Below are 26,997 nucleotides of genomic sequence, written 5' to 3'. Positions count from 1 at the left end.
TTGCCACGAAGAATTGTCTCCTTCTACGATACATGTAAATACTTATGTGTGAGAGTAACTCTAAACACGTACATTCCTAGTGCACATTTTATAGTCATTTCTGGATAAATTCATATTACCTACATTTCTATATCTGGTTCAGACAATCCCCATGTTTATTCCCAAATCTCTTTATTCCCAAATGCTTTATTTGGAATAAGAAACCACCCCAGATTCAAAAAAGCCTCTTACAGAGACAAAAGGATTTGGGTCGCATGGGTTTGCCAAATTTCTCATTTTATGACTTTGACATTGGCAGTATACTTGTCCTGTGTGGGTGTCTATGGAAGTGTTTCCAGAAAGACTTCCTCTTTGAGGGCATTGCTCTGCGCTCCAAACACTACGCACAGCACTAACTATTTCAGTTTGGGCTCAATGTAGGAAATATTTTTGATACAGAGCGACTCTCCGTTTAGGCTGATCTGTGACCCGCTAGCACCTCGCCCGGTCAGGGGGGACGAGGCAACCTTACAGAGTAACACACAGGGACACTTGATTGACATACAACAGACATGGAATGGAAATGGGAGTGGTAGTGGTTCTGTAATGGACAGAAAGCAAGGGTAATGAATACACAGTACCTACAATAGCCCCAGAGCAATAATAACATTAAGAAGAAGGGGGCTGTGAGATGGTGCTTACAGTCACCAGCAGGGAATGTATACGAATCCTCTCTTTCTTCCCTCTTTTTAAGACAGGGCGTTTGGTGCCCAGTATGGACATGGTCTTTCCTTTATCAATTGTCTTGAGAGGTGTGACCTTCCCAGGGCACAATAGAAAATACATATATCTCTATCTATGCTTTGTTTGAAGTCACTTTGCGTTGCATCTTACAGGTAAAGTAAAAGTCTGGCAGCCCAACAACAACTACATAACACTTTGAGTAGTTTTATCAGACTGCTTTGTGGCGCTGAAAGCTGCTCTTTTCTCTTTTTCCTCTTTGTGTTCATCTTCTTGCCTCCTCATGAGGGTATCATGGAAACATGGTCACAGTGTGCATCCTGCATCACTTCCTCGTCCGTCTCCACGGCAGCACCCGCCCCCCACCAGTAACAGCAGATGTATGCACAACACTTGTGCTGGGGCTTTTTGCTGAGCCACAGCAAATGGGATGGAAACCAAGTGACATCACCATAAACTTGAGTTAGATAGAAAATTGACACACCACACCAAACTCTGCGTGTTACAATAACTGTGTCATCGTTTTGGTTCCTGAAGCACCACGACCATATGGAGCCTTGTTTTGCTCGTCATCAGATCTAATGTGCACATTAAGGTTAGCCACATGATCATCCAAGACTGTAATTTCCTGCCATTGTAAATCTATTCAAAAGATTGTCAATTAATTCAAATACACTAGTCCACAACAGGGTTTTCCAAACTCAGTCCTGGAGCCCCCCCGGGAGCACGCTTTGGGTTTTGCCATAGCACATCACAGCTGATTGGGGAGGGGAGGTGGGGCAGGACCGAGATTGAGAAACGCTGGTCTACAAGATGCCCCACAATTCAGAAAAATTCCCAAATGTAATAACATTACATTATGTGGCTCTAGTGAGATATCAGCCAGCTGTTTTCAAAGCTCATCTAGGTTTGGTGATTTATCTTTGACACTTGGTTTAAAATGTCGGCACATTATGAAATGAATAGAAAGCTTCATAAATAGCAAGATATATAAATAGAAAGGTTTTAACTGGTGGAGATGTCTTTTAATGATGATGATGGTGAGGAAGATGATCACGACGATCACTCATTGTTCACCCAGTCAATAGCATAGGCATTCTTCCAGTGGAGGGTTTTAGCGCTGAAACATACTATCTTTTCACTTTCTCTCTTTGCCTATACTTGTTGTGCCTCTGTTTAGCTAACATGTCAGTCTTTGGCATGGGTGTGATTACTAGACAGCTTGATTCACAGTTCTGATTCATTAGCTTCATGTGCCAACGCCGCCATGTAGCCTCATCAATCGCACCCCCAGTGCAAAGTGGCTGCTTTTCTTTCTTACCTGCCCATTACGTTCTGTGTGCTCAATGCAATTATCTAAAACAATGACACACAATGACATAGAAAATACACAGCTACAATGGCATTTGTATTGCTTCGTTTTCTGTTAAAATAGCAAAAATATGAAGATTTACCGTAAATCTATTTTCGGTGGAAAATGTCTGGGGTTTGCACTTTGCACACAAAACCCTGTCTTGGTTACCGTATGGACCAAAGGAAAAAATACATATTTTCTCTCTGGCATTTAGGTTTTAAGCAAGCATATTTTTAGCTTGGATATGCAAACAAACACAGGCTTATAGCCACACACACCTACACGCACGCCTGCCCGTACTGTACACATGCTCAAACACAACCACACAACACACATGTATTCGCACGCACATCACCCATACACTCATGCACACGCATACACAGGATGGAAGGAACGCACACATTGGTGAGAAACTAGGTTATCATAGCAGCCATTATTGCTGCAGCGTATATAGCTTACAGAGCAAGAGAACATGTTTCAAGGAGTCCTGGGACGTGGACTACCAAACACACACACACACACGATATACAGAGACTAAAATATGTTGATTTCTGTCATCACCATCCTAACCTCATTGTGAAGACACACGTTATTGTCTCAAGGCTAAAACAACCTCCCTTGTTTTTTGGCTAGAAAATGCACAGTACAATACATTTTGTTCTCTCTAAGACAGGTCAGGGCATACTTTGAAAGGTCAAGATAGCATAAAAACCTTTTACTAAAACACTTCTGTCACAATATGACATTTTACGACATTCCATTGCACACATTTATGAATATTTATACATATATGATCAATTCCGTTCATGCCCAGAGTCCTCAAGTGAAACATACACATTTTAATATTTGTATATTTTAGTAGACGCTCTTATCCAGTGTGACTTACAGGAGGTATTAAGGTTAAGTGCCTTGCTCAAGGACACGTTGACAAATGTTTCACCAAGTCAGCTCTGGGATTAGAACCAGTGACCTTTCGGTTATTGGCCCAACCGCTAGGCTACCTGCCAAATGGAATAACATAGCTATATAAAGAGTTGTAGTTGGAACAAAGCCCGCCGCACAAAGAGCATGTGCATTACTCATCCCCCAAAATGAAAGAAGTGACGCTTCAGTGTATTGTGGGTGGACCATGGTGGGTGGACCATGGTGGGTGGACCATGGTGGGTGGAATATGGTGGGTGGAATATGGTGGGTGGAATATGGTGGGTGGGGCAGGGTCTAAGGCACTGCATCGCAGTGCTAGCTGTGCCACTAGAGATCCTGGTTCGAATCCAGGCTCTGTCGTAGCCGGCCGCGACCGGGAGACCCATGGGGCGGCGCACAATTGGCCCAGCGTCGTCCAGGGTAGGGGAGGGAATGGCCGGCAGGGATGTAGCTCAGTTGGTAGATCATGGCATTTGCAACGCCAGGGTTGTGGGTTCGATTCCAGCATGAAAAATAAATAAAAATGTATGCGCTCACTAACTGTAAGTCGCTCTGGATAAGAGCGTCTGCTAAATGACGTAAATGTAAAAGTAGAAGTTAGGGAACTGCTCTGTTACCACATGATTCCAGGTTTGCATCCCAAATGGCATCCTATTCCCTATATAGTGTACTACTTTTGATCAGAGTCCTATGGGCACCGACCAAAAGTAATACACTAGGGAACAGGGAATCATACCAGGTTCACTCTGACTGTTCACTCTATGCACAGTTCTAGCTCCAAAACAACCTCCTGTGTTGCCAGCATATTGTTCAGCCTCCCAACCATCAGAGTACTAATTAGCGTCTCCTCTGTTAAAGCCAGTACTGTATAAGAGGCCAGACAGTTAAGTTATGTCTGGTTGCAGAGCAGCTGCACTTTAAAAGCCAAGTGGGATAACCAGGTTCGTGGAAACCAGACATCTTGTCTGTCCCGTAACATTTTACACGCACCCAACCTTCAGGGGCATAGACTCAGAGGGGCACACACACAGACCCGGCAGATTTATAGAATAAGTGGGAGGCGGGGCTGGTGTGATCAGACGCAGCTGCAGTGAGTTCGCTTATCAGACAGGTTGCTGGGGATTGGTTGTTGTTTCCCTTTAAAACCTTGTGTTATTCGTTGTTCCTGTCGGGGAACTGAGCGGAGAATGCCTCTTAGGCAGCTTGCCTAACCGTTTGCTAAAATATTTGTTGGGAGGGGAACGTTCCCTTACGTAAGTTCCACGGTCTTGTCTGTGTTCTTTTTTTTTCTGTGATTGCATTGGACCAGTGTCTGCGGGACAAGAACTCTTAACCTTAAATTCGGTAGAGGAAGTTAGCAGCTGTGCTGACATCTAGCTGGGGCTGTGAAACTGTAATCCGAAAGGCGAGCAGTGGACCAAGAGAGGTATTGGTACAATGCGCATCTGGGTGTTTTTAGGGCCACCCAGTGAGGGACGTAATTCTTCCTGTGTGTTTCCCTTACACTAGGTTTCCCTCTGAACCATTTTGTAAAACCACTGAAAGCCACCATTGCAGCAGGTTGCCCTGCGGAATCTCTTTCTCGTTCCCAGTGCCGGAGGCAGCGCTATCAGTGACTTCGCCAGGCAGAGTCCCAGACCGGATGTTTTCCAGACCAGGAGCTGTGCGGCCTTCTGCAGATCGCCAGAGAGACATTTATTTTAGATTTTTGTGGGGATCAGGTTTTCATCAGGCCCTAGAAATCGAGAATTTATCCCCACCCTCTATACTACATGTTGTCCTGTCTCTTTCCCTCTCCCCATTTGTCCCATAGCAATTGAGGGTCCTTTCAGAGGGGTGGGCAGAGTAGAGCAGCACCAGAGTGAGATTTGCAGTGCCTTTCACCATATTGTTTTCAATCCCTTCCATTATAATAAAGATATTGTTTGCAATGCCCTATCATAATAATTCAGTGTGTAGTGTCTTGCAGTATGTCACTTTTGTGGGTCATACTACTTATCCTGGAAGTAACCTACCTGGGGGAGGCTCTATTGTGCCGACGCAGTCTGGGGAGTAGTACAGTCTGCTGTGGGAGGTGGGAAAAGGGGGTCCAGTATGTTAACCTATGAATTTTGAATAAAACTTGCCTTACAGCATACTTACCTGTCCTGGTCTTCTGTGTTGGGGTTGTGTGCTGGATAACTTTAAATCCTGTGGAGTTAAACTGTTAAAGGCACAAACACTTTCTGTCTAAGCCCTCCTTACCTGTAAAGATATGACACACGTACTGTAGTTCCTATCTCGGTGCAGAGAAATCTGTGAAGCAGCATGTGGCTTGTCCCAGTTCCTCTACATTACTGTGTGTGGGCCTGATTTGCGTATTGCGACAAGACTGACCCATTTGAATTTAGGCTGTAGATTAATACATTCAGTCTTATACAAAATTCTACAACCAACAGGACTCCTTACTTTTCATCAATTGCTTTAGGTAAGGTGAAGTGATGGACTGACACAAATGTAGTTTTTGCGCACTTACAATCGAAAACAGAATATTTGGCAATTTCTCGGCCCCCACCAAAAAAATTTGGGGCCAAATATGGCTGAGCATATGGTCCACTAAATGAAAAAGTGTAACAGCACTATTGTGATCATGGCTTTGACAACATCAGATGTGTTTCATTGAGCTCTGGGGGGTGGGTGGGGGAGTAACTAACTACAAGCAGTCGGATACTGAATCGAAAGCTGGTTGTTGCTTCCTCCTCATTCTCTCGCTGTTGGTCTCACCACTGGATTTATTGCGCGGCAGACGCAAAACCCAATTTTTCCATAGATATTCGCGTTTCAACGCAGCACAGTACTCGTCTATTCTCATCTCTCAACTCAAACGGTGGTGTGAGACAGAGGACACCTACTTGACGTGGGGTGGATGCCAACAACTGAGAGAAGACTGTTTTTGGTTTAGTCATTGGGCGACAGCAGGAAAGGTGCGCGTGTTCGAATGCTCAGCTGGCACGGGTGTTTTTTCCCTGGCAAGAAAGCGATAGCGGGAGATGCTGCTGGAGTTGCTTTTGCGCCGTTCCGCTCTCTCTGTCTCTCTGGTTTTAATCTTTCCATGTTGGGACAATACATTTGGCGAAGGGAGATGTGAAGAGGCTTAAAGTATGGCATGCAAAGATGGTTTCTGCCAAGAAGGAGATGGTAACTGCGATGTACCCCAGTTACATTTCGACTCTCTTCTACTTTTTCTGCCTGACTGCTTGGTGAGTTCCGAGGCTACATCATCTGGGGGGCTTATTTTTTCCTGTTAGATTGGCGTTGCGCTGGTGCTACTGTCCATGGTCCTGAAGACCCTAGGTGCTGAAATCCGAAAGTGCTGTAATTGAGTGATATGATTGTGACTCCAAATGTTAATTTTGTCATCCATAGCTTGGGTATCGGAGAGGCTGCTGTATTTCACGATAACAAATCATTTTGATTATTTGTGTCGTTTTTCAGTGTAAAGAGAATCTCTGGAACGATAAAAAAGGATGAGAGAATATATCCCGAGAATTTCACACGCATTTTAGACAGACTACTGGACGGGTATGACAACAGACTGCGACCTGGATTTGGGGGTAGGTACCTACCTGAAACAGTGACAGTTTTCGGCTGTCCAATTAGTTCGTATGCTACAGTGGCTCAAAGAGATGGGCGACAATGATTTCCACTATTGTGCCAATGCCTCAAAGCATGGTTCCTCTCTAGGGTTCTTCCTAGGTTCCTGCCTTTCTAGGGAGTTTTTCCTAGCCACCGTGCTTCTACATCTGCATTACTTGCTGTTTGGGGTGTTAGGCTGGGTTTCTGTATAGCACTTTGTGACATCTGCTGATGTAAAAAGGGCTTTATGAATCAATTTGATTCATTGAGTTGTTTAAATGGGCTATGAGGTTGACAGATCAAAATTACATAGTATGTTTCCACCAGAGGGCATGAGCTTTTCCATAGCCTACTGTTTCAAATGAAACATGTTGCTCCACTGAGCTACTACCACTGCCTCCCACAGATGTGAAACGACATTCCTTGTTTCAAAAGCTGGTCGTCATGACCTGAATTAACACTTTCTTATAATCACTGCTTTGACCCTTGTGTGCGACTGAAAACGATAGGCTACCTTCAAATGTTTAAGCGAGTTTAGTTATGTAGCCTAATCGCTGTGGGAAAAGCCACTTAATGCACAATTTAAGTAGAAAAGAGTGCAGTGTTGTTTTCTCGTGTGTCAAATCCTCCACGAGCGCCAAGTACCAAACACACGTTAAAAGACTGTATGCATTTAATGAGAATGAATAACGAAAAAGTAAACTATTTTTCGTTAATTACAGCCTTGACATGTGACATGCATGTCGGTGTGTTTAAAAATAGCCTACCTTAGGATACGTCCTTCAACTCCACCCTCAGAAAAATTCTACCTTAGGGCGCGTAAACTTCAGAACTCACCAAGTGTGCATAGCTTAGATACTGATCGGCTTACTCCCAGAAGTGTATGTTTTAAACCTATTTAGCTATGGTTCATTCCAATATATAAAAGCTTAGAACCTGGTGTAGGTTATTAGGTATGCATAAGTTATAGGCTATTTGGGTTTTGGCACACATCTCCACAGCATTATCAACCCAACCTTTGGCCAATGTTAGGCTGTTACTGAGGTTTTATGTTTTACATATTCTTCCATAACAGGCCTACAGGTGAATATAACTAGGTCTACTTAAATTCAATTGAGGATTGGTGTGTAAAGGGTAGCCTAATCAATCAGAACTAGAGTGCCGATAGAAAGTCTACAGACCCATTGGATTTCTTCACATTTTATTGTTACGAAGTGGGACTAAAATGTTTTGTCAATTATCTTCCCAAAATATTCTGTAATATCAAAGTGCAAGAACAATTCTAACATTTTTGAAAGATTAGTGGAAAATAAAACCCTAATATACCTTGATTAGATAAGTATTCACCACCCTGAGTCAATACATGTTAGAAACATATTTGGCAGCGATTACAACTGTGAGACTTCTTGGGTAAGTCTCATAAGAGTTTTGCACACCTGAATTGTGCAATATTTGCCCATTATTATTTTCAAAACGTGTCACTCTCTGTCAAGGTGTTGGGGATCATGGCTAGACAGCAATTTTCAAGTCTTGCCATAGATTTTCAAACAGATTCAAGTAAAAACTGGCCACTCAGGAACATTCACTGTCTTCTTGGTAAGCAACTCCAATGTATTTGGCTTTGTGTTGTAGGTTATTGTCCTGCTGAAAGGTGAATTCCTCTCCCAGTTTCTGGTTTAAAGCAGACTGAAGCATACCATGATGCAGCCACAACCATGCTTGAAAATAAGGAGGCAGTGATGTGTTGTGTTGGATTTCCTCCAAACATAAGGCTTTGCATTTAGGCCAAAAAGGCTATTCCTTTGCTGTTATTATTATTATTATTTTGCATAAATATGCAATGTTCTGTATATTTGTATTCTTCTTTTTACTCTGTCATTTACAGTGGCTTGCGAAAGTATTCACCCCCCTTGGCATTTTTCCTATTTTGTTGCCTTACACCCTGGAATTAAAATCGATTTTTGGGGGGTTTGTATCATTTGATTTACACAACATGCCTACGACTTTGAAGATGCAAAATATGTTTTATTGTGAAACAAACAAGAAATAAGACAAAAAAACTGAAAACTTGAGCGAGCATAACTCTTCACCCCCCCAAAGTCAATACTTTGTAGAGCCACCTTTTGCAGCAATTACAGCTGCAAGTATCTTGGGGTATGTCTCTATAAGCTTGGCACATCTAGCCAGTGGGATTTTTGCCCATTCTTCAAGGCAAAACTATTTCAGCTCCTTCAAGTTCGCTGGGTTCCGCTGGTGTACAGCAATCTTTAAGTCATGCCACAGATTCTCAATTGGATTGAGGTCTGGGCTTCGACTAGGCCATTCCAAGACATTTAAAATGTTTCCCCTTAAACCACTCGAGTGTTGCTTTAGTAGTATGCTTAGGGTCATTGTCCTGCTGGAAGGTGAACCTCCGTCCCAATCTCAAATCTCTGGAAGACTGAAACAGGTTTCCCTCAAGAATGTCCCTGTATTTAGCGCCATCCATCATTCCTTCAATTCTGACCAGTTTCCCAGTCCCTGCCGATGAAAAAGATCCCCACAGCATGATGCTGCCACCACCATGCTTCACTGTGGGGATGGTGTTCTCGGGGTGATGAGAGGTGTTGGGTTTGCGCCAGACATAGCGTTTTCCCTGAAGGCCAAAAAGCTCATTTTTAGTCTCATCTGACCAGAGTACCTTCTTCCATATGTTTGGGGAGTCTCCCACATGGCTTTTGACGAAGACCAAACATGTTTGCTTATTTTTTTCTTCAAGCAATGGCTTTTTTCTGGCCACTCTTCCGTAACGATATTATAACCGCGATCAATAAAAGACAGTACTGTGCAGCCGTCTTCATCGACCTGGTCAAGGCTTTCGACTCCGTCAATCACAGCATTCTTATTGGCAGACTAAATAGCCTTGGTTTCTCAAATGACTGCCTCGCCTGGTTCACCAACTACTTCTCAGATAGAGTTCAATGTGTCAAATCGGAGGGCCTGTTGTCTGGATCTCTGGCAGTCTCTATGGGGGTGCCACAGAGTTCAATTCTCGGGCCGACTCTATTCTCTGTGTATATCAATGATGTCGCTCTTGCTGCTGGTGACTCTCAGATCCACCTCTACGCAGACGACACCATTTTGTATACATCTGGCCCTTCATTGGACACTGTGTTAACAAACCTCCAAACGAGCTTCAATGCCATACAGCACTCCTTCCGTAGCCTCCAACTGCTCTTAAACGCTAGTAAAACTAAATGCATGCTCTTCAATCGAATGCTGCTTGCACCCGCCCGCCCGACTAGAATCACTACTCTCGGCGGGTCTGACTTAGAATATGTGGACAACTACAAATACCTAGGTGTCTGGTTAGACCGAAAACTCTCCTTCCAGACTCACATCAAGCATCTCCAATCCAAAGTTAAATCTAGAATCTGCTTCCTATTTCACAACAAAGCCTCCTTCACTCATGCTGCCAAACATGCCCTCATAAAACTGACTATCCTTCCGATCCTTGACTTCGCAATGTCATTTACAGAATAGCCTCCAACACTCTACTCAGCAAATTGGATGTAGTCTATCACAGTGCCATCCGTTTTGTCTCCAAAGCCCCATATACTACCCACCATTGTGACCTGTACGCTCTCGTTGGCTGGCCCTCACTACATATTCGTCGCCAAACCCACTGGCTCCAGGTCATCTATAAATCACTGCTAGGCAAATCCCTGCCTTATCTTAGCTCATTGGTCACCATAGCAACACCCACCCGTAGTATGCGCTCCAGCAGATATATCTCACTGGTCATCCCCAAAGCCAACACCTCCTTTGGCCGCCATTCCTTCCAGTTCTCTGCTGCCAATGACTGGAACGAACTGCAAAAATCTCTGAAGCTGGAGACTCTTATCTCCCTCACTAACTTTAAGCATCAGTTGTCAGAGCAGCTTACCGATCACTGCACCTGTACACAGCCCATCTGTAATTAGCCCACCCAACTACCTCATCCCCAATTTGCAACCCAGTATCTCTATTTGCACATCATCTTCTGCACATCTATCAATCCAGTGTTAATACTAATTTTTAATTATTTTGCACTATGGCCTATTTATTGCCTTACCTCCATAACATACTACATTTGCACACACTGTATATAGATTTTATATTGTGTTATTGACTGTACGGTTTGTTCATCCCATATGTAACTCTGCGTTGTTGTTGTTTTTATCGCACTGCTTTGCTTTATCTTAGCCAGGTCGCAGTTGTAAATGAGAACTTGTTCTCAACTGGCTTACCTGGTTAAATAAAGGTGAAATATATATATTTTTTTAAGGCCCAGCTCTGTGGAGTGTATGGCTTAAAGTGGTCCTATGGACAGATACTCCAAACTCCGCTGTGGAGCTTTGCAGCTCCTTCAGGGTTATCGTTGGGCTCTTTGTTGCCACTCTGATTAATGCCCTCCTTGCCTGGTCTGTGAGTTTTGGTGGGCAGCCCTCTCTTGGCAGGTTTGTTGTGGTGCCATTTTCTTTCAATTTTTTAATGGATTTAATGGTGCTCCGTGGGATGTTCAAAGTTTCTGATGTTTTTTTATAACCCAAACCTGATCTGTACTTCTCCACAACTTTGTCCCTGACCTGTTTGGAGAGCTCCTTGGTCTTCATGGTGCTGTTTGCTTAGTGGTGTTGCAGACTCTTCAGAACAGGTGTATATATACTGAGATCATGTGACACTTAGATTGCACACAGGTGGACTTTATTTAACTAATTATGTGACTTCTGAAGGTAATTGGTTGCACCAGATCTTATTTAGGGGCTTCATAGCAAAGGGGGTGAATACATATGCACGTACCACTTTTCCATTATTTATCTTTTAGATTTTTTTTTAAACAAGTTATATTTTTCATTTCACTTCACCAATTTGGACAATTTTGTGTATGTCCATTACATGAAATTCTAATAAAAATCCATTTAAATTGCAGGTTGTAATGCAACAAAATAGCAAAAACGCCAAGTGGGATGAATACTTTTGCAAGGCACTGTAGGTCATTATTGTGAAATCACTACAATGTTGTTGATCCATCCTCAGTTTTCTCCCATCACAGCCATTGAACGATGTAGCTGTTTTAAAATCACCAATAGCCTAATGGGGACATCCCTAAACAGTTTCCTGCTTGTCTTGCAGATCAGTTCAGAAGGACGACTGCATCTTTCATGTGTCTGGGTGGTCTAATACATCATCCACAGCATAATTATTAGCTTGACCATGCTTAAAGATATATTCAATGTCTGATTTGTTATTGTTACCCATCTACCAATCACTGCCCTTCCTTATGAGGCTTTCGAAAAGCTCCCTGGCCTTTGTAGTTGAATCTGTGCTTGAAATTCAATACTTGACTTAGGGACCTTATAGATGTTGTATGTATGGGGGACAGAGGAAGGGGTAAAAAAATAATGTCAACCCCTATTATTTCACACAGTGAGTCCATATAACTTATGTGATTTGTTAAGCCATATTTTACTTCTGAACTAATTTAGGCTTGCCTAAACAAAGGGGTTGAATACTTATGCAATGATTAAATTTTTGTTATTGAATTTGTATTAATTCATAAAAATGGGGGAAGAATTTTCTTTTCACTTTGACATTATGGAGTATTTTGTGTAAATCAATGACAAAAAATACAATGACATCTATTTTAATCCCACTTTGTAACGCAACGAAATGTGAAAAAGGTCCAAGGGGGGGGTAGACTCTCTATAGGCACTGTCCTTGTCTAAGGTCTCTTCAAATCAATCAATTAATGTGGAAATTGAGCAAGTTGAGGTGACTAAACTGCTTGGAGTAACCCTGGATTGTAGACTGTCATGGTCAAAGCATATTGATACAACAGTAGCTAAGATGGGGAGAAGTATGTCCATAATTAAGCGCTGCTCTGCCTTCTTAACAACACTATCAACAAGGCAGGTCCTACAGGCCCTAGTTTTGTCGCACTTAGACTACTGTTCAGTAGTGTGGTCAGGTGCCACAAAGAGGGACTTGGGAAAATTGCAGTTGGCTCAGAACAGGGCAGCACAGCTGGCCCTTAAACGTACACAGATAGCTAACATGATGACATGCATGTCAGTCTCTCCTGGCTCAGAGTGGAAGAGAGATTGACTTCATCACTGCTTGTTTTTGTGAGAGGTGTCGACGAGCTGAATGTACCGAGCTGTCTGTTTGGAATACTGGCACACAGCTCGGACACCCATGCATACCCCACAAGACATGCCACCAGAAGTCTCTTCACAGTCCCCAAGTCCAGAACGGACTATGGGAGGTGCACAGTACTACATAGAGCCATGACCACATGGCACTCTATTCCACATCAGGTAACTGATGCAAGCAGTAGAATCCGATAAAAAAAAAACAAGTAAAAATACACCTTGTGGAACAGCGGGGACTGTGAAGAGACATACACACAGGTACATACATATAGACACTCACTCTACACAAACGTACACATGGACGCCGTATTGTAAATATGTGATAGTGGAGTAGTGGCCTGAGGGAACACACTAAATGTATTGGGTAAAGTGTTATGAAATATAATGTCATGTTATATTTTAAATTGTATATAACTGCCTTAATGTTGCAGGACCCCAGGAAGAGTAGCTGCTGCCTTGGCAGCAGCTAATGGGGATCCTTAATAAATACAATACAAAAATAACATTTATTTTATAAAGTTCTTACATCAGTAGTTGTCACAAAGTGCTTTTCAGAGACCCAGCCTAAAACCCCAAAGAGCAAGCAATGCAGATGCAGAAGCAGAGTGGCTTGGGGCTATGATGTGATATGCTTAGGATATTCTAAGTATTGTGAAACTGATTGAATTGTTCTCTCAATAGGTCCGGTGACAGAGGTGAAAACAGACATTTATGTGACAAGTTTTGGGCCTGTCTCTGATGTTGAAATGGTATGTACCGAATTAACAACTTGAAAAAGATGGATAGCCTAAAAAACGTTTGATTGATGTAGACAATGCACTTAACGTTTCATATAAGAAAAAAGTCACAACCTTAATTGTTTAGATTTTGGTTTCTGCTTCCTCAGGAGTACACCATGGACGTGTTCTTCAGACAGACATGGGTGGACAGGAGGCTGAGGTATGAGGGGCCTATCGATATCCTCCGACTCAACAACATGATGGTCACCAATGTGTGGACTCCTGACACCTTCTTCAGGAATGGCAAGAAGTCTGTGGCACACAACATGACCGCCCCCAACAGGCTGTTCCGCATCATGAAGAATGGCACGATTCTTTACACCATGAGGTACTACATATACCAACATGCTTTACACCATGATGCACACATTACCCAGCATGCCAGTTTTTCACCATGCTAACATGCTGACCAAACAGTCTGCGCTGCGAGCGCAAGTGTTGCAAAATAAATGTACACATACATCCAAACTGCTCGCGGTCGTCTGCGTAGCCAGGCGCTAAAATAGAACTTGGTTCTATTTTAGACGCTTGACGCACTGCAAGTCCTGCCTCTCCCATCTACTCATTGGTTTTTAGACGCATACTAACCCACCTGGGTGATTGAGAGATGAATCCACACTCCAGTCCAGTTGGTGGTGGAAATGCACCTTAAAGTTGGTTGCCAACCACTGTATAATATCCACAGAAGAAGATGAAGAAAAAGAAGAATGAACGAGGAGAAATTTATCAAAGAAAACTAACTAAAAACTAAGTTTCCCCTTTTATCTGTGGATCAATTGTCAGAGTAGAGGACATATGATTTTGTGTGACAAAAAAAAATCTAAAAAGATCCCGCAAAACAAATGAACATATGTGACCCACCGCCTCGATTCAGTCTTACGTAGCAACATTTTGAAATTGTATTTTTTACATTGGATAAAAGTAGAGATGCAGGGCTACAAAATTGTATATCATACACTGCAGTTGAGGAATAATGGGAAAGTAATTCTGCTTTGAAAGTTGATAAATTTATAACCCCACTTTTGAGAAAATGGGCCTTGAATGTTTTGGTACATCTACTGGAGAGCTCTTCTTTCTTTACACCTATTCAGCATCGTTCACACCCTCTTAAGCCTTAGCCACACCCATCTCTTTACAATGAGGAAAAACTTCAGGTAAAAATACACTTTATCTAGACCTTGGCCTATATCCTAATCTGACTTTGAAAGTATCTAGATAAATATATTGTATAAATATTTTATAATTATTAGATGATGCTTACCCAGACACTTGTCTAAATTGATGGGTCATGTGAAAGAAATGCTATAACCACCCCCCAGCCACATCTAGCTAAGTGGATGGGTCACTATTGTCTAGACATGTACACATGTTCATGAAATAATCACCCCCAGACACACCTGGCTAACTTAATGGGTCATGTGGCCCCGTGTAGCTCAGTTGGTAGAGCATGGCGCTTGCAACGCCAGGGTTGTGGGTTCGATTCCCACGGGGGGCCGGTATGAAAATGTATGCACTCACTAACTGTAAGTCGCTCTGGATAAGAGCGTCTGCTAAATGACTAAAATGTAAATGTAATGTGGAGTCTTTTGTTTAGACATGTAGCTAGCTTGCTAGCTATCTAAAAAATAAACCATAATCCGAACCCATAGCTACAGTACAAATGGATTGTCATAGCTAGCCACTATGCATAACATGCTGGAGTATGAATCTGCAGGTAGCTAAAGCTAACCAACTAGGTTCAATGTTAGCTACCAAGCTAAAATTAGGCTATAACTAGCTTTTTTAATGGCTTTCTGAGATGCAAATAATATTACTACACAGATCATAATGGTATCATTAGCTAGTGAGCCAGCAATCTAACGTTCGCTAGCTAGCTAGTACACTTTAACTTGCAATTAAAATGACTTTCTGACAAAATTAGAAAAGTATAATATCTGAAAATGTAGCTAGACTCTTACCCGTATACATGGATGAACGCTTCACAGCAGCATGTCTTTTCTGTTTGGTTTGTAGCTAGCTACAGCTTGTTAGGCCCATTGTTGTGTCAAGTCACTCCGGTTCACACTGACCTTGTGCAGAAAAGTAGTCTATCAAAACTTTTTCCCACTGATCTTTGTCGATAGCGCCTGCTAAATTCTGTGCAGCAATGTTGTTGGGAGCAGTAGCAACACTAATGTAATATATATTTTTTAAAGCTGCAGTAGCATGATTATCTATTAGCATGCTACATGGCAGATCAATCCGAACTCATCTCTCGGCATGTCCAGCCCATCCATTATCTCAGCCAATAATGGCTAGCGGGAAGGTTCCTGTCTTTTTCCGTGGCTAAACCAACTAGGCTCGTAATTTAACAATTTAACAACAGTATTCGTATTTACAGATGGCATACAAGTTTGTTATTAAGGCACATGAAAGTTCCTGTGAAGTAGTGACGTGCGACATATGCTAACGTTCTTGAAACAGGTCATATATGCATTTCAGGTAAAAATAACAACCTGATGTTTATCTTCCAGGACAAATTAGCTAGGAACAGCAAGCTAGCTAAATGTCCATGAATGTTTCATGTGTTTCGACCTGTCCCCAAATTAATATAGTTGGTTCACAGTTGGTTTTTGTATTTTAACCTGCGTGTCATGAACGCGTCTGGTTGGGATAGACAAAATCAACATGTGCAGGATGGAGCCGGTTTGGTCAGCATGTGCTACTCAGCCTACCTACAGTATCCATCCTAAAGGTAGTGCTCCACGGTATGGATATGATACATGTTTGTCTTCTGTTTGGAGGGGTCCCTAGTCTCTCCAACTCCCATTGGTTTTAATAAGTTTAGATGTATGTGTCCGCATAGGTTGACTATCAGTGCGGAGTGTCCCATGAAGCTTGTGGACTTCCCCATGGATGGACATGCATGCCCTCTCAAGTTTGGAAGCTGTAAGTATGATATCATATACTTTAAGTCTATTCTAATAGAAGTGACTTGAGAAGTGACTTAAAAAAGTGGTTCTTCATTCTTCTCTTGAGACTGTAATAAATTGTATGACATGCATACTTCGGAACACTGTATGTATTGACATACACCCCAAAGCAAATCCGACTATACCGTTTCTTAGCTGATATTAAACCTGACACTGTTGATGTGCTTACATGCTTTAACAGTAAACTAATTGGTTCTCTGTCCTGACTGATTTAGTATGCAATGTTTAAAAAATACATATTTTCATACACAGATCACACTAATTTACCATGCCTGCTTATTTTTCCCTGCTTTTTGGTATATCTGAAAGGGGTAGGGGTTAAAAAATACATGGCAAATTAAAACCCACCTATACACCTTTCAAACCAAGACATTTTTCTGCCAACTTTAGCATCCCACCAACTTTTTGCAAACTTTTCTTTATATATGAAAGGTAAGCCTCCACTTTTATTTTCGTCAACCGACCTAGTCATGAGTTCTGCCTACGGCTTAGTATGAAATGTTGCTGTAATTCTGAGGCGGCATTGGCACACACTACTCTCTTAAGCTCTTGATGGTTGCTAGGCAGCGCCCGTTACCACTATCCTCCTGCCAGTTCTAAACTTTGTGAGGCAGGTCACTTCACCCATCTCTTCGCATAGCTCATCACATGCACTGTTTTCTTAACAACAGCTGGATGGAGCCATAAAGAATTACTGTGGGAATATATATCAATGAATTACAAATATATGGGCAGAAAGTAGGCTAATGCAATTGAAGGCATCAAATTGTTGCTTACTGAAACTCCCAAAGTCATCCAATTGTTATAATACATTTGACACAATAGCCTAGCTGCGTGTGTTCAAGTATTTCAGCACTGTTTCATGCTGCTTTGAGACATTACATTTACATTTTAGTCATTTAGCAGACGCTCTTATCCAGAGCGACTTACAGTTAGTGAGTGCATACATCATTATTTTGGGAATCGAACCCACAACCCTGGCGTTGCAAACGCCATGCTCTACCAACTGAGCTACATCCCTGCCGGCCATTCCCTCCCCTACCCTGGACGAATTGTGCGCCGCCCCATGGGTCTCCCGATCGCGGCCGGCTACGACAGAGCCTGGATTCAAACCAGGATCTCTAGTGGCACAGCTAGCACTGTGATGCAGTGCCTTAGACCACTGCGCCACTCGGGAGACAAGCGTGGCGGATCGTCTTGATAAATCAATCAATGTCCGATTTTCCTTTTCATTGAATCTCCTTTTGGATATTGGTTAGGCTACAATTAGGCTGGAGAAATGTTAGCTAAGTTGAGGTGAGGGCAGCTCATGATCATCTTGTCTGGTTGGCTCATTTAGTAGCACTGATAAGAACATTTTGCCAGCATGTTATTTAGCTTAACAAGTGGATTATTTTGAACTTCACTCTCAGTCGCTTAGGCCTACTCCCGACCTAAAGCCTGTGACTTAATCAATCAATCAATCTCTGTCTGTATATTTGGTTAATTGGTTTCTGGCTGGGCAAATAAGTGGAGGTGGTATAGGTCATCTATTTGTTTGCTCATCTTTCACTGATCAGAAACATTTAGCATGCAATAATGTAGCCTAAATCAAGTGTAGGCCTATTATTTTGCTCAATCGCGTAAAGGCAACTCCAAAAGCCCGCGGAGGTGGTGAAATATGAACACGTGACTCACATGCTTTTGCTGTGGTATCATGATGAAGATACTCTCAATGTAAGACCTTATACCTGCTCCCTAACAAAGCAGCGTGAGGGTAGGAAAGAGAAAGTGGATAAAAAAAAGCATGGGCTTTCCTGGGACTCTGTCCTGATTGATTTAGTATGCAATGTTTTAAGAATACATATTTGTACTTATACCCCTTTCATACACAGATCACACTAATTTACCATGCATGCTACTTTTTCCCTGCTTTTTGGTTAAAAAACATGACAAATTTAAACCCACATATACACCTTTCACACCATTAATGTTTCAGCCAACGTTTTGGATACTTTTCTTTATATATTGCTTAACACCTCCATAATGTTAAATGTAAACAGCCCCCATGGTTTAGCAACACCCCCCAACCCCCAAATTTGCCAGTTACCCACTGATATGTATAAAAGGGTAACCTGCAAGAATGTGGTAAATAAGGGTCTGTTTGAAAGGGGGTCATCTAAACATTGCCTTATATTTGTTTATAGATAATATACCACATCTTCTGTCTGGAATGGGTAGATGTGGTCAATATATCCCAGTTTGTCCCCAATTTTGTTTTGAGAAAAATACTACCATTACCGTTACCATATGCAGTGCCAAACTCGTGGCTTGTGGTATTCTTCCCATTTTGTCATATTTTGGGATTTCATACATATTCCCCAAGTAAGAAGTAATTCGTTTTTCTGACATTGATGCTAATAATAAATTACATTCATTTTGTACCAAAAACAGAACAAAGAAACCCAAATTCAGCACTATTGATCATAATGAGCGTAACGGTCAGCAAAACAGTGACTTATCTCCAATGGAAGAATCTCTCAAATGAGCGTTCTGTCTTGTCAGAAAACAGTAGAGGTTTAAAGATAGCATCTGCTGAGGGAAAAACAAAAGAAAGGAGGAGGATCGGAGGATGGTTCCCCCGCACTTCCCAACCCTCCCCCAATCTATTATCAGCAATTGTGACATTGTAGAGGTAGAGGACAAAATAGATTCCTCAGTTATCATTCAGTTACATTATTCTTGGTTTAACATAGTACCTCCCCCCACCTTCCCCACATCCCATCCTCCCATCACATCCTCCAATCCTGGCCCGAAGTCAGGGAAGCAGACATAGGATCCGATGGGGCCTGTAGCTCGGGAAAGGTCAGAATCCCTCTTCCCGCCGCAGGTTAGCTCAGACCTATTCTGGATCTCTCCAGAGCTGGTGTGAGTCGGTGCCCCGGCAGCGTTCCACTCCACAACCCGCCCCAGCCGGCCCATTTTCTCTACGCAGTTGGTGTCATGCCAACTTCGAGTCCCCCGTGGGAAACGGCAAATGGGAACAACAGACCCCGACATAAACCCAAGCATGTGTTGTTGTTTTTCTTTCAGCCCTCTTATATGAACTCTCATGTCACATTTCAAAGTTTTTGCACCATTTTTGCAACGTTGGATATGCAAAAACTTTGACATGTAACAGAGAGCTTGTGAGACCTGGCAGTGTGTTTAAAAGCAGACTCATTTAGCACACAGAAGACACCCAGACCGTTTATTACCATGCTATTGTACTACTCATTCTCAATCAAATTATGTTTGCATGTATTAAGCCAGTGAGGGATGTGCAGATCAAGTGGGGAAACCATGTGTGACTGGACTGCACACCATCACATCACACATCATTGTGTCTTTCAAATGCATTGTGATCAACTGACTAGATGAGGGAGATAGAAACGTTTCTCATGTTCACAAAGCTTAGAGTTATGAAGAGGATATCACTTGCATACAGTAGTCAAACCTCATACACTTCAATTTTAACATTTCCACTTATTGACGTTCTCTCTATCTCACAATAAGGCACTATCATCTCTCTCTCTCTCTCTCTCTCTCTCTCTCTCTCTCTCTCTCTCTCTCTCTCTCTCTCTCTCTCTCTCTCTCTCTCTCTCTCTCTCTCTCTCTCTCTCTCTCTCTCTCTCTCTCTCTCTCTCTCTCTCTCTCTCTCTCTCACTCTCTCTCTCTCTCTGCTCAATACCTCCATTATACAATATTATTATTTGCGCTACAACTTTGAATTTGCCTCAACCCCCCACTTGAGGGTTTAATCCATATATTTTCCTTCTCTCTCCACAGATGCATACCCTAAAACAGAGATGATTTATACCTGGACCAAAGGACCACAGTATTCAGTGGAGGTTCCCCCAGAATCCTCCAGCCTAGTGCAGTACGATCTCATTGGCCACACTGTCAGCAGTGAGGAGGTCAAGTCAATCACAGGTATGGTGGGCCATTGGTTAGATACACTAGATATCCCCAGCTCTGATGATGGTGATGCCATTCTTCAGTTCTTAATTCAGTTTGGAATGTTTTCTGTATAGTAGCTTTGTCCAAAATAACTAGTTAAATGTTTATTTTATCATGATTCACTTTTATGCTACTGTCTCCAAAGGCACTCGCTATGGTGTCAGCAAACATTCATGATTTTGTTTGACGTGGTACACCTCAGAGAATAGTGAAGACACAATAAAAACTAGCGGGAGTCCATCATATTCTGTGCTCTTGCTCATTGTCTCATGTCAGTCTGTTTTTTATGGAACTAATCAACCGTGATATGTATGGCTATCTTCCAGGTGAATACGTGGTGATGACAGTGCACTTCCACTTGAAGAGGAAAATGGGCTACTTCATGATTCAGACGTATATCCCCTGCATCATGACAGTAATCCTCTCCCAAGTGTCCTTCTGGATAAATAAAGAATCGGTCCCGGCTCGAACAGTCTTCGGTACGTACACAAATCCCGCCATTCTGTAAAATACTTCTGTTGAGAGGCAGAGAAAATGCAAATGTGAAGTGTGTGAAGAGTGAAGTGCCTCATCTGTGTGTCTCTTAGTCTCCATTTTCATATTGTGACTGTGTGCTGCTGAGCAATCGACTTTGCTGTCTTTAGCCTCTTACGTAACCATTAACGGCTACGATTCATTAAATGGGTGTTATACTTCCATTGTTGTTATCCATCAAGTGGCAGTTGCATTTGCTAATACCTGCCCATTTGTTTACTAACATAAGTGGTAGGGCCCCACTATGGGTGGAGTCAGAGATTAAGGAGTGCACCTTAAAGCCAGGAACTATATAGTCTAGCACAGTGGTTCCCAAACTGTGGGGCCCTGGGGGCGCACCCCACAGTTTGGGAACCACTGTGCTAGAGTGTATATTACAAGTTCGTAGGAGACCAAGCAAATAGAGGATATTTACTTAACATCGGGTAACGTAGCCTTGAAGGTGCAAGGTTCCCGGCTTAAAGGTGCACTCCTTAATATCTGACTCCACCCACTTCTGTTTGTTAACAAATGGGCTTTCATCTTACTCTTGAAAGTTGTAATAGCACAATGTACAAGGTGCAATTTCGAAATTGGGTAGTGCATCATCAGTTTTCCTCTTGTCATGTCAGTCATTGCATACCTTAGAGAGCTATTTATAACTTGTCAGAAATGTCCAGATCAACTAGCCCATGTCAGCTAACGTTTTTAGCTAGGTTTTTTAGCCCATAGATTTTGTTGTAATATTTGAGTCACTCAAATATCACATTAATACACATTAGACATGTCAAAATGTATAGAATTGCATGGAAATTAGCTTTGACACCTGCAAAATCTTCTCTCCGCCAATAAGAGGGGTGTGAAAGGTTTGTGTCATGAACAGTGCTTGTGTCCATAGAACTAGACGTGGTGCATGTGCGCCCGTAGCTGGAAGGGGGGCCTGAGTGAAAAGCTTTGGGAACCCCTGCTCTAGCACTAATCAATTCCACAGGACATTTCCATTTCTTGCTAAATCTGGGTTTTACAAGTATTCCATGTCAATCAGCATTTCTTATGTGTTACCCCATGAGCTTGGGACAACTCACACTGTATTACATAATTGACCCTTTGCCAAGCCCCGCCCCAGAATTTTGGGCAACCAATCGCTCCAATGTATAGCAACTGATTGTGTTGGGTTTAATTCAGAAGAAACATTTCGGAATGCATTCAGTTGTTCTTTCCTTTTTTTCCTTTTTTTTTTTACTGTTGTTGAGTCCAACACCTCTGACAAGCTCACGTTTGAAACACATGAAAGCCATTGAGGGCATTACAAAAACTGAGAGTTTTCATCATATATTTTTTTTTTTAAATGGCTAAATAATTTAACAGTGCACCATGGGTACTTGCTACTGTGATTCCTGAAATGCAGAGCCAGTTGAAGGAGTATTTTTCCCCCTCCGAAATTATACTTTTGTTATATTGTTTGATAGCTCAGCTGGTTAGATAGCTCTCAATCTTATTGACTACCCAACGTTGCTAACGCTAGCTAGCTAGCCAGTTGATATAACAAATCAAATTGTATTGGTCACGTACACATATTTTGCAGATGTTATTGCGGATGTAGAGAAATGCTTATGTTCCTAGCACCAACAGTGCAGTAATACCTAACAATACAAAACAATGCACGCAAATCCCAAAAATAAAAATAAAGTAATGAAGAAATATATAAATATTAGAACGAGCAATGTCAGAGTCCGGAATTTAAATATACGTACAGTGGGGAGAACAAGTATTTGATACACTGCCGATTTTGCAGGTTTTCCTACTTACAAAGCATGTAGAGGTCTGTAATTTTTATCATAGGTACACTTCAACTGTGAGAGACGGAATCTAAAACAAAAATCCAGAAAATCACATTGTATGATTTTTAAGTAATTAACTTGCATTTTATTGCATGACATAAGTATTTGATACATCAGAAAAGCATAACTTAATATTTGGTACAGAAACCTTTGTTTGCAATTACAGAGATCATACGTTTCCTGTAGGTCTTGACCAGGTTTGCACACACTGCAGCAGGGATTTTGGCCCACTCCTCCATACAGAACTTCTCCAGATCCTTCAGGTTTCGGGGCTGTCGCTGGGCAATACGGACTTTCAGCTCCCTCCAAAGATTTTCTATTGGGTTCAGGTCTGGAGACTGGCTAGGCCACTCCGGGACCTTGAGATGCTTCTTACGGAGCCACTCCTTAGTTGCCCTGGCTGTGTGTTTCGGGTCATTGTCATGCTGGAAGACCCAGCCATGACCCATCTTCAATGCTCTTACTGAGGGAAGAAGGTTGTTGGCCAAGATCTCGCGATACATGGCCCCATCCATCCTCCCCTCAATACGGTGCAGTCGTCCTGTCCCCTTTGCAGAAAAGCATCCCCAAAGAATGATGTTTCCACCTCCATGCTTCACGGTTGGGATGGTGTTCTTGGGGTTGTACTCATCCTTCTTCTTCCTCCAAATACGGCGAGTGGAGTTTAGACCAAAAAGCTATATTTTTGTCTCATCAGACCACATGACCTTCTCCCATTCCTCCTCTGGATCATCCAGATGGACATTGGCAAACTTCAGACGGGCCTGGACATGCGCTGGCTTGAGCAGGGGGACCTTGCGTGCGCTGCAGGATTTTAATCCATGACGGCGTAGTGTGTTACTAATGGTTTTCTTTGAGACTGTAGTCCCAGCTCACTTCAGGTCATTGACCAGGTCCTGCCGTGTAGTTCTGGGCTGATCCCTCACCTTCCTCATGATCATTGATGCCCCACGAGGTGAGATCTTGCATGGAGCCCCAGACCGAGGGTGATTGACCGTCATCTTGAACTTCTTGCATTTTCTAATAATTGCGGCAACAGTTGTTGCCTTCTCACCAAGCTGCTTGCCTATTGTCCTGTAGCCCATCCCAGCCTTGTGCAGGTCTACAATTTTATCCCTGATGTCCTTACACAGCTCTCTGGTCTTGGCCATTGTGGAGAGGTTGGAGTCTGTTTGATTGAGTGTGTGGACAGGTGTCTTTTATACAGGTAACGAGTTCAAACAGGTGCAGTTAATACAGGTAATGAGTGGAGAATAGGAGGGCTTCTTAAAGAAAAACTAACAGGTCTGTGAGAGCCGGAATTCTTACTGGTTGGTAGGTGATCAAATACTTATGTCATGCAATAAAATGCAAATTAATTACTTAAAAATCATACAATGTGATTTTCTGGATTTTTGTTTTAGATTCCGTCTCTCACAGCTGAAGTGTTCGTATGATAAAAATTATAGACCTCTACATGCTTTGTAAGTAGGAAAACCTGCAAAATCGGCAGTGTATCAAATACTTATTCTCCCCACTGTATATGATGGTGTGAATAGACATTATGGACAGTAAATGAATAGAAAAGGTGTGTACAGCAGTAGATATACAGGATGAGCCATGACTAGAATACATTATGTACATATAAAGTGGGTGAAACAGTATGTAAACATTATTAAAGTGACCAGTGTTCAATGACTATGTACATAGGGCAGCAGTCTCTAAGGCGCAGGGTTGAGTACCGGGTTGTAGCCGGCTAGTAACAGTGACTAAAGTTCAGGGTAGGTTACTGGGTGGAGGCCGTCTAGTGGTGACTATTTAACTGTCTGATGGCCTGGAGATAGAAGCAGTTTTTCAGTCTTTCAGTAGTTAGCGAAGGGTCAATTGAGAATCCATTTATTATATTATAGTCTTCATGATCTTTATTCTATTTTATACCCATTTAGTTTTACTAAACTGAACTCTTGGCATTTCTTTGAGTGAGTTGTAGAGGATTAGCTGTGTAGGATAGGGTCATATTAGGATAGGAGTGTAGTGTATGTGATTGAGTAATGTAAGGTTATCAACTGCTGGTCAGTGGTTTCTGAGGAGTACTGTTGCGTTCCTGCTAGCTTCATCTATTCTTTCACTATTGATTGCTGGGGTGTTGTTTATGTGGGTGTCTGAGGTGTGCCTTTCACGAGCACCACTGTAAAATAATAGGAGGCTATTTTGTTCCTGGAAAGTTGTGTTTTGGCTGATCCAGTTGGGTAGGTAGTTGATAAGTAGGTTTAGTATGATGAGTAAATCATTTTTTTAAATTATTTATTTAACCTTTATTTTATCAGTCATACTGAGACAATGGTCCCTTTTACAGATGAGCCCTGAATTACAAAAATTACAGAAATTACACACATCAAAATATAAATACAAAATGCAAGCAGAAAGAAAAACACGGTCATAAAAAACAAACAGTAATAAGGTGCTCAATCAGCTTTCTGAATTGCCCTAGCTGATTCTGATTTACCTAACTGAGACCAAAGGAATTTCTAGAGTTAGCCATCCCTGAGACTGGGTGTGGTAACTCATAAGTCAAAAGTTTAGTAAGGATGTTAGGTACAGTGGGAGTTTTTGTAAAAGGGCTTTATACATGAAAACATAGCAATGTATCAACCTACGCGTCATCAGAGGGCCAACCAACTTGATGGTAGAGAATGCAGTGATGAGTACTAAAACTGTCGCCCGTAATAAAGCGCAGTGTGCTATGATAAACTGCATCTAACGGCTTTAATGAAGTGGCAGCTGAGTTTACCGTTTATAGATGACGTCGCGATAGTCTAGGACCGATAGGAACGTCGACTGAAGAATCTGCTTTCTACTGTTTAGCGAGAGGCAGGACCTATTTCTATAGAAGAACCCCATTTCTATTCTCAGCTTCTTAACTAACTCATCAATATGCTTTTTAAAAGAGAGCTTTAAATCTATCCAGATGCCCAGATATATGTAAGCACGGACACAATCAATATGGACACCATCCAAAGTACATATGTTTAAATCATCAGAGTTATTTTTATGCGCTCTAGAGAACAACATATACTTAGTTTTACCTGCATTCAGTACTAATTTCAGGTCAATAAAGTTTTTCTGTAATACAATGGAGGCAGACTGTAGTTCAGATAGAGCCTGGTCAAACGTGGGAGCAATAGCATACACAACAGTATCATCGGCAGGTTAACATTTTGTTAATGTAAACAGTAAAAACTACAGGACCCAGAACTGACCCCTGCGGGAAATCGTTATGTCCAGAAAACCTGATTTAACACCATCAGTAGATACACATTGGGGCAGTTTTGCTGACACAGATTATGCCTAATCCTAGACTAAATTGCACTTTTAAACTAGACTAACTGAAATGGCATTTCTCAGACATGGTTTAAAATAGTCTCAGACTTGCCCAAGTCTAGATTGAAAAAGTCTGATTTTCAGAAGGACGATTAGAATTAATCTAGATCTAAGTGAAGGATTCAATGAAACCTGGCTGTAATATTCATATGTGTAACCATACTGAATTGTAATTGGATGCATCATACTGTGCAATGATTGGTTAAGACCACCCAGGTGGTGAGGTCATTCTAAGATGATCATGGCCAGAGACACATGGACATGCACGTTATAGCTAGTTAATAAAGAGATACGTTTATAAATATCCTGTCGTCCTGCATTTTATTATTTTGTACAAAGCGTACAAAACAAGACATGGTGTCAGAGTAAAAGGACTAAAAGATGGATTTTGCTGGAGTTCCTTCACCTCGAATGGATTGGGGGTCTACAAATCTACCCGATGCATGGCGTAAGTTCAAACAGCATGTGGAGCTGATGTTCACGGGTCCTCTGAAGAAAAGAGGAGAAGAGGAAAAGTGCAGCTACCTGCTCCTCTGGATCGGTGAAAAAGGGAGAGACATTTACAACACATGGACACTTACCGAGGCTGAATCAAAGGTACTGAAAACATACTACGATCGTTTTGAAGCATATGTTGTGCCAAAGACCAATACAATTTTTCGCTAGGTACAAATTCCATGAGAAAGTACAAGGCGCTAGCGAATCGTTTGAACAGTTTGTCACTGAGCTGCGTCTGCTTGTGAAAGACTGTGATTATGCAAACAAGGA

At 42.0% G+C, this 26,997-nt stretch overlaps 1 protein-coding gene across 1 annotated transcript in view; it reads left to right on the top strand.

Moving 5' to 3' along the window:
* The first annotated feature begins 5,764 nt into the window (after window positions 1-5,764).
* gabra4 (gamma-aminobutyric acid type A receptor subunit alpha4) overlaps window positions 5,765-26,997 on the top strand; it is a 31,172-nt gene continuing 9,939 nt past the window's right edge. The window contains exons 1-7 of the mRNA XM_041843080.2: window positions 5,765-6,237; window positions 6,473-6,591; window positions 13,468-13,535; window positions 13,673-13,893; window positions 16,411-16,493; window positions 20,345-20,488; window positions 20,842-20,994. Coding sequence (XP_041699014.2) covers window positions 6,152-6,237; window positions 6,473-6,591; window positions 13,468-13,535; window positions 13,673-13,893; window positions 16,411-16,493; window positions 20,345-20,488; window positions 20,842-20,994 — 874 coding nt within the window. The 5' untranslated portion in view covers window positions 5,765-6,151. The remainder of the gene's footprint in view (window positions 6,238-6,472; window positions 6,592-13,467; window positions 13,536-13,672; window positions 13,894-16,410; window positions 16,494-20,344; window positions 20,489-20,841; window positions 20,995-26,997) is intronic.

This window comes from Coregonus clupeaformis, chromosome 2 (genome assembly GCF_020615455.1).
Source record: "Coregonus clupeaformis isolate EN_2021a chromosome 2, ASM2061545v1, whole genome shotgun sequence".
Classification (NCBI taxonomy): domain Eukaryota; kingdom Metazoa; phylum Chordata; class Actinopteri; order Salmoniformes; family Salmonidae; genus Coregonus; species Coregonus clupeaformis.
Note: the sequence above shows the minus strand (reverse complement) of the source record. Positions and strands in the feature narration are given on the sequence as shown.